This window comes from Anomalospiza imberbis, chromosome 3 (genome assembly GCF_031753505.1).
Source record: "Anomalospiza imberbis isolate Cuckoo-Finch-1a 21T00152 chromosome 3, ASM3175350v1, whole genome shotgun sequence".
NCBI classification, from domain to species: domain Eukaryota; kingdom Metazoa; phylum Chordata; class Aves; order Passeriformes; family Viduidae; genus Anomalospiza; species Anomalospiza imberbis.
In genome coordinates, this window is record NC_089683.1 from 36,993,699 (window position 1) to 37,009,535 (window position 15,837).

The 15,837-nt window shown below is 38.6% G+C and overlaps 1 protein-coding gene across 3 annotated transcripts in view; it reads right to left on the bottom strand.

Annotated features, from left to right (window-relative positions):
* MDN1 (midasin AAA ATPase 1) overlaps positions 1–15,837 on the bottom strand; it is a 90,481-nt gene that overhangs the window by 29,083 nt on the left and 45,561 nt on the right. For all 3 annotated transcript variants that reach the window (XM_068184036.1, XM_068184034.1, XM_068184035.1), the window contains exons 48-65: positions 15,162–15,364; positions 13,819–14,039; positions 12,680–12,793; positions 11,758–11,890; positions 10,975–11,084; positions 10,184–10,317; positions 9,436–9,596; positions 8,971–9,091; positions 7,636–7,846; positions 7,263–7,494; positions 6,282–6,408; positions 5,305–5,475; positions 4,949–5,163; positions 4,468–4,849; positions 4,182–4,291; positions 2,512–3,208; positions 1,392–1,553; positions 432–705 (exon numbers count right to left, since the gene is read on the bottom strand). In XM_068184036.1, coding sequence (XP_068040137.1) covers positions 432–705; positions 1,392–1,553; positions 2,512–3,208; positions 4,182–4,291; positions 4,468–4,849; positions 4,949–5,163; positions 5,305–5,475; positions 6,282–6,408; positions 7,263–7,494; positions 7,636–7,846; positions 8,971–9,091; positions 9,436–9,596; positions 10,184–10,317; positions 10,975–11,084; positions 11,758–11,890; positions 12,680–12,793; positions 13,819–14,039; positions 15,162–15,364 — 3,778 coding nt within the window. The remainder of the gene's footprint in view (positions 1–431; positions 706–1,391; positions 1,554–2,511; positions 3,209–4,181; positions 4,292–4,467; positions 4,850–4,948; positions 5,164–5,304; positions 5,476–6,281; positions 6,409–7,262; positions 7,495–7,635; positions 7,847–8,970; positions 9,092–9,435; positions 9,597–10,183; positions 10,318–10,974; positions 11,085–11,757; positions 11,891–12,679; positions 12,794–13,818; positions 14,040–15,161; positions 15,365–15,837) is intronic.

The window sequence follows — 15,837 nt, forward strand, 5'->3', positions numbered from 1 at the left end:
TTGCAAATTCAGGGAAAAAATCCCATTATACCTTTTTTCTTTTTGCTTTATAGACATAAACTAAATTTAAAACAATTCTTTAATGAATTTCATTGCAAAATTTACTTCTGAAAAATTTCTTCACGTGCTTTATCTTCCACAAGACTATGCAGATCCTATGATCAAAATTTCACTCAGTAGTCAATACATTTTTAAACTGTGTTGGTCCTCTATATTACCAAATGGAATCAAAAAATGCAGAGAAGAATAAAAATAATCAAAGCATTTCACAAGATAATTCTGAACATGGGACAAATTATCTGCAAAAAGAATTTCCTGTTTTGTGCATTTTCCCCATAACAGGTGTTTTTCATGACCTGTAATGTGATTATTTTGAAACAAATCTTTACAAATCTAAACCGGTGTATCTGAAATACTGCTAGCAGTCTTACCAATTAAAGGATAGAATTGTGACACCAGGCATGCACCAGTCTGATAGCAGGAAATAAATGTACTGAAATAATGCTTGGCTTGATGAGAAGGCAGACTCTGTTGATACCACAGGGATCGAGCAAAGTTTAAGCACAACTGCTGATGAACCTTCATTACTATTTGCATAGAGCTCTTGGACAAAAGGGCTCTGCCAACTTCCAGCTGGTCTTCCACTGGATCTTCAGTTTCCATTTTTTCTTCTAGGCTTGGCTGAGCTGTGATATCTTCAAAGTCCTGCAAATTACATGATAATCAAAACTAAATTTTAATTTCTTCCTTTAATGCCTCCTCTCCCTATCTCCTCTTTTGCTTTTTTTGGCATTACAATGACTTGCTAATGATTTGCAGCTGGTACCAAATAGAGAGACTGCCAGTCTGAAACTGAACACAGCTGTACAGAACATTCCAGGGCAAAACTACAGCAGGCAAGAGTGCAGTACAGTGATCCCTGAGCTGCTGCCAACTAAACTCCTTTGCAGAAAAAGCAGCAGCAGCTGTGTCTGCTGATAAACCACCTCAACACTGTGTGGTTGCTTAGGACCTGAACAGCTTCGTCCCAGCTGCTTTATTTAATCAAGGAGATCAGCCTTCTCCACACAGAGTAGAACCTCAGATGACCTTACCTGCTAAATAAATAAAATTCCAGCTTTTTACAACTAACGGTATTATCATTAAGTGATATAATTTGAGATTATTCACCCAAATCACAATTCAAGCCTGGAAATTAATCCCAACAACATTTTTCAACCAGAAGGTAAAATAAACCACAGGCACATAACTGAATACCTATCAAAATCTACCCCAACCTGGCTTTTGGTTGAAGGAAAAACTGCTTCATTCCTCATGTCATTTACAGCATTTATTTTCAGGACAACTTCAGATGTAATTTTTGTGTTTCTTAACAGAGTTACAGCTATTACCTTTTCATGAAAAGGAAATCTTCTCCTAAATTCTTCTTCTTCCTCTTCTTCCTCGCTCTGTCCTTTCCCATGACTTTTACTTCTGTATCTGTACAGGCTGCGTTTCATTGCCTCCTGCTCTTGGGCACGGCGCTCCTGTTCATCCCATTCATTTACAATCGCCTAAGGAAACACAAAGCAAGATGCTTCTTCACAAGTTAACATATAAAATCATCTCCTATTCCATTAATGGGACAGCATCTATTATGCTTGCCTTTTCCCTCCTCTGTGGTTTACAACAGTAGAAATCAAAGCCATCTAACATTTGTGAACTGCCCTCTTAACAAGCTAATGAGGAAAATGCAAAGACAATACACATCAGAGTACTTGACCAAGTTCTAGTCTCCTTTCTTAAATATTTAATAAAGAAACTCTCAACAAAGTTTGCATTGGGGTGGGTTTTTTTTGTGTGCCCACCTTTGGGTTTTGTTGTTTGGGGTTTTTCTTACATAAATAAAAACTTTGCTAATTATTACAGGCTATTGTTTTATGCCTTGATAAATTCAAACAAGTTAATCCAGTATATTAGATTATCTTTTACAATTAATTGGGAAAAAAATAGAAGATTTTAAAGAACATCATACTAATAATTATCAAGATAAGGATATCTAAAGATCGTCTAATCCAACCCCTCTGCCATGGACAGGGGCATCTTCCACTAGACCAGGTTGCTCAAAGCCCCATCCAATCACTCTCAAACACTCAGAGTTGCAGCATCCACAACTTCTATGGACAACCAATTCCTGTGTCTCACCATACACATTTCTAAACAATTATTTTCATACCTGATCTAGATTTACCCTCTTTCAGTTTAAAACTCTTATGCCTTGTTCTACAAGACTTGGTAAAAAGCCTCCTTCCCTCCTTTTTATAAACCGAAAAGCCACAACCAGGTCTCCTCAGAGACATCTCTTCCCCCAGCAGAACAACCCCAACTCTGTCAGCCTTTCTTCACAAGAGGGGTGATCCAGCCCCGTGATGATTTGTGTGGCCCTCCTCTAGAGCTGTTTTAGCAGATCCATGTCTTCCACAGGGGACAAGCTCAGAGCAAGACTCCCAGTTATGGACATCCAGAGCTTACCCGACACAGATGTCTGAAGAGCTGCAGAGATTTCTGGTCCATTTCTCCTCTGGATAGTACATGGCATTGAAGATACAACAAAGCATTCACCAGGAGCTGCTCCAGAGTTGGGGAAGGCTGCTCAGCTCCCTCAGATCCTCCCTCAGAGTGCTTCAGAGAGAACTTTTTAAGTCCATTAAGTACCCCAACTGAATTCACTGAGCATAAAATTTCTGCCCGAGCAAAGTATGTGGGAAAGGCACGGTCAACAGAAGGAAACGCCAACAAAGAAGTGAGGAGGTTGCTGAGATCAGCTGGGCACACAGAGCTCTGCAGCACTGCATTCACTTCAGAAGCCACTAATCGCATGCCATGCTGCAGCTGCAGGATGGCAGCTTGGAGGGGAATGATGGCATCAGGGAACACAGCGTACTCCTCTGCCAGGTGTTTTCTAAACTGATGGTGTGATTGTTGCCATGATGCCTCTTCATTTAACAGCTTCTGTATAGCCTGCAGTGATTTAGGCCTCTCTCCACGGAGGAACTGCAGGAGGTGGGCTAGAAGGTCTTGGACTGCGGAAGTCCGTGCTATGCTGCTGATGTACTGGTGAGCCTCCTGGTATAAGCAATCGTACAGTGGAGCTGGAGGCCTGAAGGCCTTCCTTCTAGAAAGACTGCTTATTTGCTCCTTCAACCTTTGCATTCTTTCACACAACAGCCTGGTAAGAAATGACATTGACCGGTTTAGACATGGAAATATTTTTTATATGAACTTGTTTAAATAGATCTAACATAGCAGTTAGATACGGGAAAAGATTAATCAGAAAGTACTCTGCTATTTTGTGTGAAACAGCAAATAAGGAAAAAACAAGGGACTGCTTTTTAGCCCACAGGTGTAGATTTCCTCATTCCCTGCCACTTCAACAAACTTCAAGTACTTTTTTCTTGCTACCTGACAGCTCTGTGAACATTAAGAAAAAAAAAATAATATTACCACAAGCAATTGGTAAAACTCAGCCATTCAGAACCTGTTTTCAATTACTATCATTCTCTTTAAGCAGAAGCATGGAACTACCAGATCGTCTATGTGTATAACAATGAAGCCAAAAATTCCTATTAAAAGTGGAAAATAATGAATAATAGACAGTTTTTATCTTCATGTACACAGAACAGACCTGGAAGGCTGCAGAAAAGAGAAAGCTTTCTTGGCTTAAAATTTCCTCCTCAAGTTCCTCTGATAAAAAATGTACAAAAAGCCTCAAAGTAACAGTGGCTACAGATTCTGAATGACAACAGTGTACTCTGTGTGGTAAGAAATTTAATTCAGCCACAGCAACACAGGCAAAGGCTATTCCGAAAATACACATATGTAGATTTCTCCCCAGTAATATCAACTGAAGAACTTTGCAAAATAGCACTGGCATGTATAACGGCTTTGAGAAACTACAGTGATAGATAATTCATTTCATTTCAACTGATTGATAATATTGTCACAATTTAAGGAAAGTACTGTAATTTAAATTTAAAAGCACGGCTGCTTTTTCTCTACCACCTCAATATGCAGATTGATATTTTAAAACCAGCAACTCTAGTTTCTACAGAAAGAGAGAGAAATTGTAAAGCTTCAGAGCCTGAGCACACAAAGATGACATGTCCACTCTAAAAGAGATGGGTTCAGTGCCTGGGTGTTACCTGATATGGGGATGAATATAGTTGCTGACTGTTTCATCTTCAATACTTTTTCCTGTATGCAGCTGGGATGAAAAATCATGTGTTTTCCATTCACACTCCAGCTGGTATAACTAAAAAGGAAAGAATAAACAGTTCACAGCAGTTCTGATTTTAGTAACCAAGGAGGTACATCAACTTCTTGAACATTAAAAGAAGTTCTAACTGTATAGTTTAAAAATCATGACCAAGCCAAACTCGTTGATTTTATACATAACAAAGGTAAAAGCCAACTTGGCTTCATACTCACCTCTTCTTTTGAGTATTTGAGCTTGTATTCTCTTTTAACAGCTGGATCAAACCTGGTCTGTGGAATCCACATCTGGATCTGCACCAAGCCAATGCTCACCCAGAGGCTTCCTCGCCAAGCTGTCTCTGGTAACTCCTGAAGCCCTTCTCCATAGAACTGATGCAAGCAAGTGAGCAGAAGAAACAGGAATTCTTTAGGAAGTACTTCCTGATCAGTGATGCCTTCAAGTATCTTGAGAAGGTACTCATATGCAACAGGATCCTTGAGGTAGAGCTTCTCACAGCACTCCAAAAATTCTTCTTGAAGATCCATTGGAATCAGATCTACCAGGGCAGAGAGCTGTCTGCCTAGCATTATTCCTTGCAGTCTAGCATCTGTGTGTCTGGAGAAAAAGGAATGAGAAAACATTTACACACAGTAAGCAACCTTCTGTAACATGCTTGATTTAAATAACATATATGTGGAAGAGAAGTCTTAATACCTAAAATCTACTATTGAAGAGACAGCCAGGTTGGTCCACAGCGCTGTGCTGACTTTGTGAAGCTGCTGTGCTCTCTCCATCCATTCTCCCAGTGTTACATGGGATGATGACAAGACAGGAAGCCCACTCACATCCCACTGACTTGTCTTGCTGCTGCTAGTTAGAATTTCAAAGAAGCACTTTGAGAAAACAGCTCTGGTCAAAATGCCTGGGCCCTAAATCAAGAGATTAAGAGTTAGATTGTTCAGATGCAATTTGCTCTGACTATGCTAGAACTTACAATATTGCTTTAGAAAACTTGAATTAGTCAACAAGAGCATTCAGCCTAGAATTTGATTAGGTCAGAAGAGACAAACCTTCATAGACTGGTTCACATGGGATTTAGAGAAGTTGTTTTCCTCTGTTGTAGGCAGTGGCCTCCAAGTCAACCAGTAATTTGGGTCTGTGGTGAAAGTACTGCTCCAAAAGGATGCTAACACAGCATTAACTAGCTGAGATGACAGAAGAGACATTTCTTCAGGGGATATCTAAGGAGAAACAAAAAACCTAGAGGTGAGAATAATGTACAGGGAGCAAAAGAGAATTAAGCACACACATTCACACACATTCCAAATTCACATAGCATTTGCTTGCATCTCCTCAATGAAGAGTAAACTTCCTGAGGCCAGCACTGTCTCCTGTCTGTGAAATATGCAGCATATTATGTGTATTGTGTATTGTAACCTTTTGTTACAACAGACAATACATGCAGAGGCATGAAACAGGTAAAGCCATCCAATACTCTGCTCTGAAGCATTTAAGGTGAACTTGTGTTTTACTGTGCTTTGTGGGAACACAACCACTGCCTCATAAATATTAAGCAGAGTTATTAAATGTTCTACAGAAAATCTATCAAGTAGCTTTATCAGTCTGTTTGATTTGCAACAGAACTAAAAAATTTTAGAGGCATGGCAACAGAGGAAAGCATTTTTCAGCACAAAATTACTTTTGCATACATAGATACAACCAGGGTGGTACCTGCCAACCAAACAATTTCCCCTTAAGTCACGGATAGATGTATGGAACAATACTACCATACAAATTTGTACAAAACTGTTTTATTTAAGACTTTGTTGTCTTTTATCTTTCAACATTGTGTTTTAATTACATTTTCTTAAGGCTTGCAGTTAATAACCTTTCTTGTTAAAAGGAGGAACAGCTTTTATCAGGCAGACATAGAAAAACTACATGTCAAAAATCTTCGTGATATACCTATTTTGAAGAACCTTTGAAAACTTCAGGAAGATTAATTAAAGATCTGACTTAATGAAATTAAAATAAAACTTGTTCTTACTTCATTTAAGTGTAACAAGTGCCACAGTCCAGAGAGCTGGTGAGAAGCTGCTGGTGTCAACTTCAAAGAAAAAGTTATGAACTGAGCTATATCTGAACAGGCACTTAAGTCTTGACTGCAGTTCTTCCTGTAGCAGGTAAAAAAAAAATACAACCTAAGCAGTGCTTAAGCAGGGCACATGAAATAAATCACTTGGATGTTGGAATACCAACCATCAGAGTTCCAACACTTGGATAGTAAAACAAATTAAGAATGGCAAGCAAAGTCACCAAAAGGTTAAAATGACAGCGTTCCAAATGTTGGGGAAGAACATACACCCAAATAATACTCAAAACACTTGACTCCTTCAAAGCTAACAAAATCTAAACGCAAGAAAAAGAGAGAAAAGTGTGATACTCCTGTAGCTAGAAGCTCCATGTTGAGCAAAACATTTGGGGACAAACCATTTTCTAGCATTATAGCTTTTGTGAAAAGTCAGAACATTGCTGAATTCAAGAGTGAACCAGTGATGCTAAGAGTCCCGTTACACAAAAAAATTACTTTCACTGAAATGCATAAAAGAATAGCTTTCTTTTAAGGAATGGTAAACCAGACTAAATCCAAATACACTTGCCCCCTTAAAACACCACTAACACTTCTTAAATTAATGTTAATTTAAACTATGATTCTATGTGTGTATAGTTTACACAAAAGGAAGCATGCATGCTAAACTACTTCCTTTCTACAGGTCTAATTCAGTTTTTCTGCAGTAGCCCCCAGCAATATACACAAGATATAATATATACACCTTCTGTTGATTCCTGATACACATCTGTTTGTGTGCAGCACAGATAGAGATGCACATACACACAGGGGTATATAAATTAAAAATACATACATACAGGTTTACATGCAGATATAAAGCACCAAAGTTACAGCTTCCAGCTAGGGATTTGGAATATCACGCAAGGAATATAGGAGTTCTTTCTCCAAACTTCTTACCTTCTTCCACAAGCCTTGGCCACATAATCTGCTGTTAGTTTGTACTGCCAGAGCACCCCTATGTATTCCATTGCAGGCCACAGCTGAACCTGACTGCAGAGCTGGTTTAGCAGGGCAGGGTCTAACTGGCTGGAAATGGTGTCTTCAGGAAGCCTTTCTTCTGAATAACTATATGTGACTCCTTCTGCTTTCAGCTGTGAATGCACAGCTTTCAAAAATATCTGCAGCTGACCTGTTTGACAGAATAAAAGAGGCACATAAATGCATGTACTATGCTTCTTGTCAGTGAGCATTTAACATCCTTTCCATCCGTGTACAAAAGAATGGAGATGGCAGAAATCATCCTGCCGGGCTCTTCACAAGTGTTACCTACCCAGACTAACATCTTCTACATGATTGGCTCTTATTATCAGGCCATCAGCTTGCAGCAATGCTTTCTTCATCTTCACTCCTGTGGCAGCAATTTTCACACAGCACATTTTTTCCTGCCATCTACTTTCTCCACAGGCCAATCTTAGCTCCAAGATGTTCAGTGGTTTGCTGAGAGCTTTTAACTGAGAAAAACATTCCATGCCCAGTTTATCCTGGAAACACGAGAAGGACAATTTGTTTCAGCAGTGCTAACAAAACCACAAACAAGATTTTTGACTGCAGACAGAACTAAGATTCCAAATTCACATGCACACAACTAAAGTACAAGTATATACAACCAGCCTGCAACAACAGCTTAAAAATCATCTTTTAGTAGCCTGACTCAATACAGCAGGAAGACTGAAACTGAAACAGGTGGCTACAATTCCTCCTTGTCAAGTTAGGGCTTTTTCCCTTCATGAAGAACCTACATAGATCATGCAGACAAATAGTACTTTAACTGGGCAACTTAGCTAAATCAAGGGCAATAAATACACAAAATTATAAAAGAATACCAGGAGCTACTGTCCCTTACAAGAAATTACAGTTTACACCAGCAATTTAAATACATTTGGAGGTTTAGATCTATTAAGATACATTTGGATGTCTAAATACATTTGGATCTTTACAAATTCTTAGTAAGCACTGAATGCTTTTCAGTGCATTAAGTCTCATAAAGTAACTATGTGCATTTTTTGATAGCTGAGTATCCTTGAGAGAGATCATAAAAACCTAGGTCTAAGTACTAGTGACCAACACAACTGCATATGACTACTTGTACACCCCTTTTAAACAGGGACTTGTATTCTTTAGAAAATTTACTGAATTTTTTTTTATTGAATTACAACAAATTCTGAAATATATGGAGAGCAAACTCCAAAACTGTCAAATTTAAGAGGCCTTGTTTTGGAAAGTCATAAGGCAGCCCCACCCTGTGCTGCATAAAAGAAAGTGCACAGGCTGTTCTAAATACACCTATGTTCACTGAATAAGCAAGTGGCATATTGATATTCACAAGCCTCCAAAATACAGCAAGGAGTAATGCTCAGGCACTTGCTATTAAGTAAATATTTTCTATACATAGCATAATTACTAGTAGGAATGCTATATCTGGATAACTGATATATTTCTCAAAAGATATGTACATTCATATGTGCCGAAATTCTCTTTTTAATCAATCTAAAAAACATAAAAGAATTGTGTTTTCGCTGTCCTGAAAACCAAGTGCTGTAAATATTTTAAAGGCTCTCTGGCCATTGCTGGAAATACAAATCCCTTGCAAATATAGTATTGATACCTTAAAAGGAAGGGGTCTTCCTAGAGACTTCTGTAGTATCTTCATATTGGCTGAAATACCAGCAGGATTGACCAAGCAGTTCTGAATCTGCTGTGAAACGGATTGAATTTCCCTGGAAATCCTTATAGAGGGGAAAAATAAAAAAAGGGAGGGACAAATGGGAGAAAAAAAGCCCACAGTTAACAGAAGTTTGAGAAACAAGGCAAAAGGATGCATAAGGAAGTCTTTCTCTCATCCTTTCACTAAAGGGGTAAAAATTCTAGATGATCATTTGAGCAAGCAGAAGCACAATCCTAGGAAACACAGATTTTGAAAACGAACTATGTTGTTATTTGCATCACTAATGGAACACGACTTGGGACACTAATCTAAACAATGCTTAGCAGCTATAACACTACAGAAAAGAGTAATTTATACAGCCATTTAACAGAAACAAATCAAAAGCCACCAAACAAAGCTACTCACTTGTTCTGGTCTGATCCAATAAGCATCTGAGGAATTCTGTCAATTAGGTGTTTCATAACCCAGTGCCAGTGCAGAGCCAGGAGTGACAACCCTGGTGAATCCACTGTGACAGAGTCAGAGACGGCCCACAACCGGTCCCGCCACAGTGAGCAGCACAAAACCTAGGAACCAGCCAAGGAGCTTACAGTGTTACCACTGCCACAGGTTACACAACACTTCCTACTTCAAGCAGGAGAAAAAGCAAACCCACTGTCACTTTTATTAATTTCAGAGTCCCAGAATATTTTGTATTTAGTGCTACACAACCAGGACTCAGGTTCTCTAAAAATACCACACCAGCAAGGGGAACTACAGCAGCCAAAACCAACCAAACCCTGCACCAAGTCTACAATGTCAAGATTTCAGCAAAATTATATTCATGGTCTGAAAAGGGAAAGGGAGAAGTGAAACACCTCTGTGGCCTGCATGTCAGATGTCCAGGTTCAGACATTCTTATCATAGATAGAAATGGATACTCTATTTATCATCAGTGGAGAGAAACAGGCACTCCTACAGCACAGTTCATGCCATCCTAAGCAAGAATTAGAGCCACTGAAACAAATATGATCATTTGCCTACTGTTAGGCATATTCTGAATACAAGCAGAAACACTGCACTTTATGCCATGGTCCCTGAAACTACAAATAGTGTCTGCACACAATTTCATTTCACCTAACTTCCATAAATGTAATGTGGAAAGTCTACTCACATCATGTGTGTCATCATCACTTAAGGCCACCTGAGTAGACTTCACCCAGTGAAGTGCAAATGCATCCCAAAGTTCAAAGAAAGCAGCAAGGTTGACCACGACTCCATGAGGAAGACAGTTGTAACTTCCTGGATCTGAGGTTTGGGGAAGAAGAAAAGAAAGGCAGAGACTGAATATTCCAGCCACATCACATGACACATATGGGTCAACTTCTGATCACTAGAACAATGTCTATGATTGGAAAAAAACCCCACAACCTGAAAAGATCCAAGAAATGAAACAATAAAAGTAGCCCTTCATTATTTTCACAATTCTCTGTTACCTCTATGCATTTTATATATCTATTAAAAAACCCATCACATTAAAAAACCCTGATCAATTGCTTCTATGAAGCATGCTAACCTCATCACTAAATTTTACCCTTTGCTTCAGAAGTAAAACTTCCTACTTACATAAAGCAAAAACGCATCTGAAGAATTTGGTTATTCTTGTTAACTAAAGACAGAACACTATTCCAGTTTCTCTCCACTGTTATCCTAAAGTTTGGTTAATTAAGATAAAAATCATATTCACTGATTACCTCATAGAGGCAGGACATAAACAATGTAGCCTACAGTATATCTAATTAAGGAATAATGTGTTAGATACCACACTAGTCCTCATTCGACTGCTTTACATTCACATATTGTTTCTTCACATACCATGTCAAAAGTACACATTTCATAACAATGCAAATGAACCATATTTCAAATTGACTACAGAACCAAAAGGAGCAGCAGAAATCAACCCACTTTTGTGGAAATCTAGAGACATTCTTAAGACACTGTTTCTTGGCTTCTTGCTGGCAATCAAACTCTTCTCAAGGTAACTCCTCTTTTCTCGGTCAAGAAATAACACCGCCCTGAAGTAAAAATAAAGTTGTTATCAATCCAGTACTGTTTTAAACCTTGGCCTTATGAGTGTGGTGAACTACAACATGGCATTTGAACAGCAAAGTGACAGAATATATTCAGTGTATTATGGAAGTATAAGGTGCAACACAACTAATTGCTTGAATATGGTTTCTGTAGAAGCAAGGTCACAAGGAGCAGATTCCTGACTTCACCAGGAAGGAAAAACCAGTGAGCTACTAAACAGATGCAACATCACAGCCTGTAGGATATGTAAGCAGCTGCTTTCTTACATTTTAACTTCAAAATCTGTGTACTTTTTAATCTCATTAGGAAAAACAGTCAAAATCCAAAACCAGGACAACTATTTAAGTTTTGTCAGTGATCCCACACTGCTGCTTCTGCCTCTTTAATGCTTTATCCCACAGGTCTGATTTGTCCTTGAAGTACTGCAGCCTGTATGGAATGCTGGGAGCTCTGCTCCTATATTAAGTGATTGTGTTTAGCATGCATCTCCAGAAAACGGAAGCAAAGAATTTAAATATCTGTACAAAAACCTCTGCTTGATATTTTAGACCACATGTAACAAAACCTAAAACCACACTTGGCAGACATCTCAAGTGTTTACTCAGCACTGGTAAACAGGCACTGGGCACTCTCTACAAGGGTTCTTTTGTAACCCACCGATTTGCTGCAGACTTCAAAAGCATAAGAAGCTGGTCTGTGTGTTCCATTTCTGTATCAAAGTTCATCGAATTTCTAATGATCTCCAAAAACTGCATATTCCATCTTGGGTCCAGAGGCATCACATGTTCATCTGGAAAGGCAGACAGGACAGCAGTGAAATATCACTCATCCTTTTTTTGGTCCCCCTGCCTATGCAAGAACATTAGGGAAAGAAAGAAGCAGCCTAGGAGGAAGGCAGTCAAACTCTCCCACTCCAGATATACAAACAGAAAAGCATTAAAGCTGACTGCAGGTTCTGTAAAATGGAACAGTGACAATCAATTAAACAGAGGTTAGAGCTTAGAAACTCAAGTCTGGCTCACAGTCCAGGCAAGACACCCAGGATATTCCATAAAAGTCCCAGTGTCACTGTATGCAGCTTTCATACACCTAACAAGCTTGGAAAAGAAGCCACAGGTCTGAGCTCCCCACAAAACACTAAGGGAAAATTACAGACCAAGCCATGGGTTTCAGATGGGCTAACACAAATCCTGAGGAAAAAAAGACCAGGGTGCCTAAACTATCAAGTCAGAAAGGCAGTGAATATTTGAATCACTCTTCAGAACATCACTCTGTGCTGTAGGAATACATCTGAGTCAGAGATACACAGCCAGGACTCATGGGCAGAGCACTCATCTCTAACTTGAATAGTATGAATGCATTTAATTGCCATATTTGCTGTTCTAGACAGCAAGAATATTTGTATTTTTTGTCATTTCTTTTGTTTTGTTTGTTTTTAGTACTTTATTTTATGACAAAGGCAACATACATTTACAATTTAGCCTTTGTTTTGCTACATACATTTCCTAAGAAGGGTTGCAGTGTGTTCAGAGAACAAATAAAGGAAGCAATGTCTTACATCCATCTTTTTCAGGGGTACCTGTCATAGTTGGCTGTAGTAACTTGATCATGTTGCTGACTCCAGATGAGAGGGGACTGGCATAAAAACAACCAAGGGCTACAGCACCTGCTTCCAGCTGAATCCGCGCTGAATCTGCAGGCAAAGAGGGGAGAACATGGGCATGAAAGAGTGTTTAGTACAAATCAAGAAAAATAGCTTCAACTGAGCCAGCACAAGCAGACTGAATCAAATCTGTGCATGCACTTTGGATATGCTGGTTGGTCATATTTTATATTAGCTCCAAAAGGTCTTAAAAGCACCAAAATGTCACAGCTGAAGACATAAATCCATAAGGAGTTCTAGTTGAACTGGTGATACTACATGTATGCTAGTAAAATATGGTTTGTAAAAATCCATTAATTTATACCTTCAAATCTTCCTCACAATACATCTATTTTTTTTTCTTTTTTTTTGGGGGGGGGGGGGTATTTTCTTTACAATAAGAAAAAAAAGCACACTTTTCATTAATTTTTTACGTATTTTCTATCTTACAGACCTACCTGCCTGAAAAAACAGTAAAATAAAGAGGAAGCAATTAATATAGGGACAGCATGGTCAGACTTCAGGCCACAGAAGAAAGCTAAATGTGTGAATTATTTGGACTAATGGCTGCCTAAATGCTCCACGAGTTTTATGCAATTAATTCTGTAATTAAGTGAATCGTTCATCTCAGCTATTACCCTGAGTGTTCAGAAAACACTGCTTCAGGAAATCTCAGTTCTGCAGTTTCTTGGCTTTCTAAGCATTTGTACTTTAACACCAGATACACAGAAGGCATTTGACTGCTTTCACCATCACTAAAAAAATAGTGAAAAGGCTTATTTGCTTATACAGATGAAAAACTGATCCAAAAATAACTAATTCAGAAGTAGCACTACTTACACACATGGTTGAATAATATAGGATAATGTTTAGCCCAAATTTCCTTACTTCCCTAACATGCACAACCTGTTTCTGTCCCTCCCTGGAGCCTCCATGCCCCTGAATTAGTGTGGATAGTTGAGAGTCTTCATAACTCCTGATTTGGAATGGTCTGGATGTTTTCATAGAAGACTTAGGATTTGCAAAAACATTAACAATTCAGCCCTTAGACAAAACAAAGATAAATGATTACATACCAAGCACCTGTGGCAGATTTTTGGCTAAGGAGTTTAGCCATTTAACCCTTAATTTCCAGTCTTGATTGGTTGCCTTTTCTGTGAACAATTTCACTGAAGCCTGGAGAACTTCCATTTCGTCCATCCAGTTTGCATCTATCTCAACAGCACTGAACTTGAGACTCTCAGGATTAGTGGACTGCATAACTTTCCTAAGATCTTGCAGAGTCACTGGTAATGTCCTGAAACAAAGAAGTACAGCAATCAAGGGCTCAAACTGCCAGGTCCAGGAAAAAATGTATTTTGCAAGTCAAGCTATGCAACCATCTTCAGGCATCAGTGTAGCAATACAATGGTCTTTCCTCCATTATTTGCTTTAAAACCAGTTTCCAACTTCAAATCAGTTGGCAGTGTCTACTATTAGGAGCTCACTGTTGCCAAAAATTCATTCACTATCCCAACAGAATATGCACAGAATTTCACAGAGAAATTCTAATTGATTTGTGCACCAGAATGATATGCAAAGTTATACTAAAAAAGACAAAGGCAGGAAAAGAAGTGTCAGTGAGTAAAAAATAAACAAAAAAACCGAACAAAAATAGCAAACCACACAGCATATTGCTAAGAGTTTACAATTTCAACTTTTTATCTTAGTACAAATTTCCGCAGCTTGTGGTTTCACTGGAAGCAACCTACAGTACCTATCTGTATACCTATAGTCCAGAGTAGGTTATTAAGCAAAGAAGGCAGGAACTAAGTTTTTGCACCAGTGTTGTAAAAATTAACAGCTACATTGCACAAGAAATCATTAGAAAATTCTTTAATATGCCCCCTGCACAGGGGCCTCTGCTTCTTTCAGACAGCTCTGTCTGAAGAAGGAAAATTGTGTTTTTACCTGAAGCTACTGGACCTAAAATTACTGATGAATAATTGATTACATGCGAACTGGAAATCCAGAGAATCATTAGTATACTTTAAACTACTTCAGTGCTCAAGTTTATTAAAGCTTAGAAGGAAACTGAAGGAAGAAATTTTGGGGCTCTTATTACCTACTAAACCCAGTGTTTGCATTCACAATTTCAGCTAAACAACTCTCAAAGTGAGTCAAATGCACTTATTGAAGATTAAGAAGTCAAGTATTTTGAATGTATTTGGAAGACTTAATAATAAAGCAGTAAATAATTGAACTTTCACTTGCAGTGGTTGTATGGAAAGGTAACAGGAGCACAGAGTATGACAATCACAATCTCTACCTGCACAATTTGATGAAAACAGGATTTTGCAATAAACAATGACATCATGAATAGTTCACATGTATTGTTTCTCATTTACTACACAAAAAAAAAAAAAAGTTTCCTGCCTACCTGCAATTTCTGAGGTTTAGTCTATGCAGACAATACATCAGGACCTGTCCATCACTCTGGACTGTGGAAAGGAGTGAGTCTTCAGCTGCAAACAGACCCGAAGGCAGGGAGTCTGGCCACAATCCCACTGCTAGCAAGGACTCACCCCAAGTGTCAGGGGAAGCCAGAGAGGAAGCATGCCTTGTAACCAATTCTGACACAAGCTACAACAAACAACCAAAAAGCAGTTTAGAGTCACATTCAAACATATAGCATGTATTCAAGCACCATAGCTCAGAAAACTCTTTAATTACATGTATTTCTTATGAAATTATTATAGACCAAATCTTCTACAAACACTATATAACATACACAATAAAAGTACCAAAACATTCCTACCAGAAGTGAAATAACACACTGTGTAGTTTCAAACAGGAAGTGAATGTGTCTACAGATGACAGTGTGCACAGTGTTACAGGCTACAGATGCATTAGTATGAATATCCCAAAGTCTCAGCTGAAGCTGTTACAAACTACAAGCCTCAGAGTCTAAACAGGATATTGTTTGGTTCATCTCTCCAAGAGCACCATCTTCATCAGTCTCTGTCTCAGGCACTTAAGAAACAGAGGATCTCAAACACTAGCCTCATGAAGTTACATTTTTCACTTATCTAGATGATCTAAGAAAAGCTTTCAAA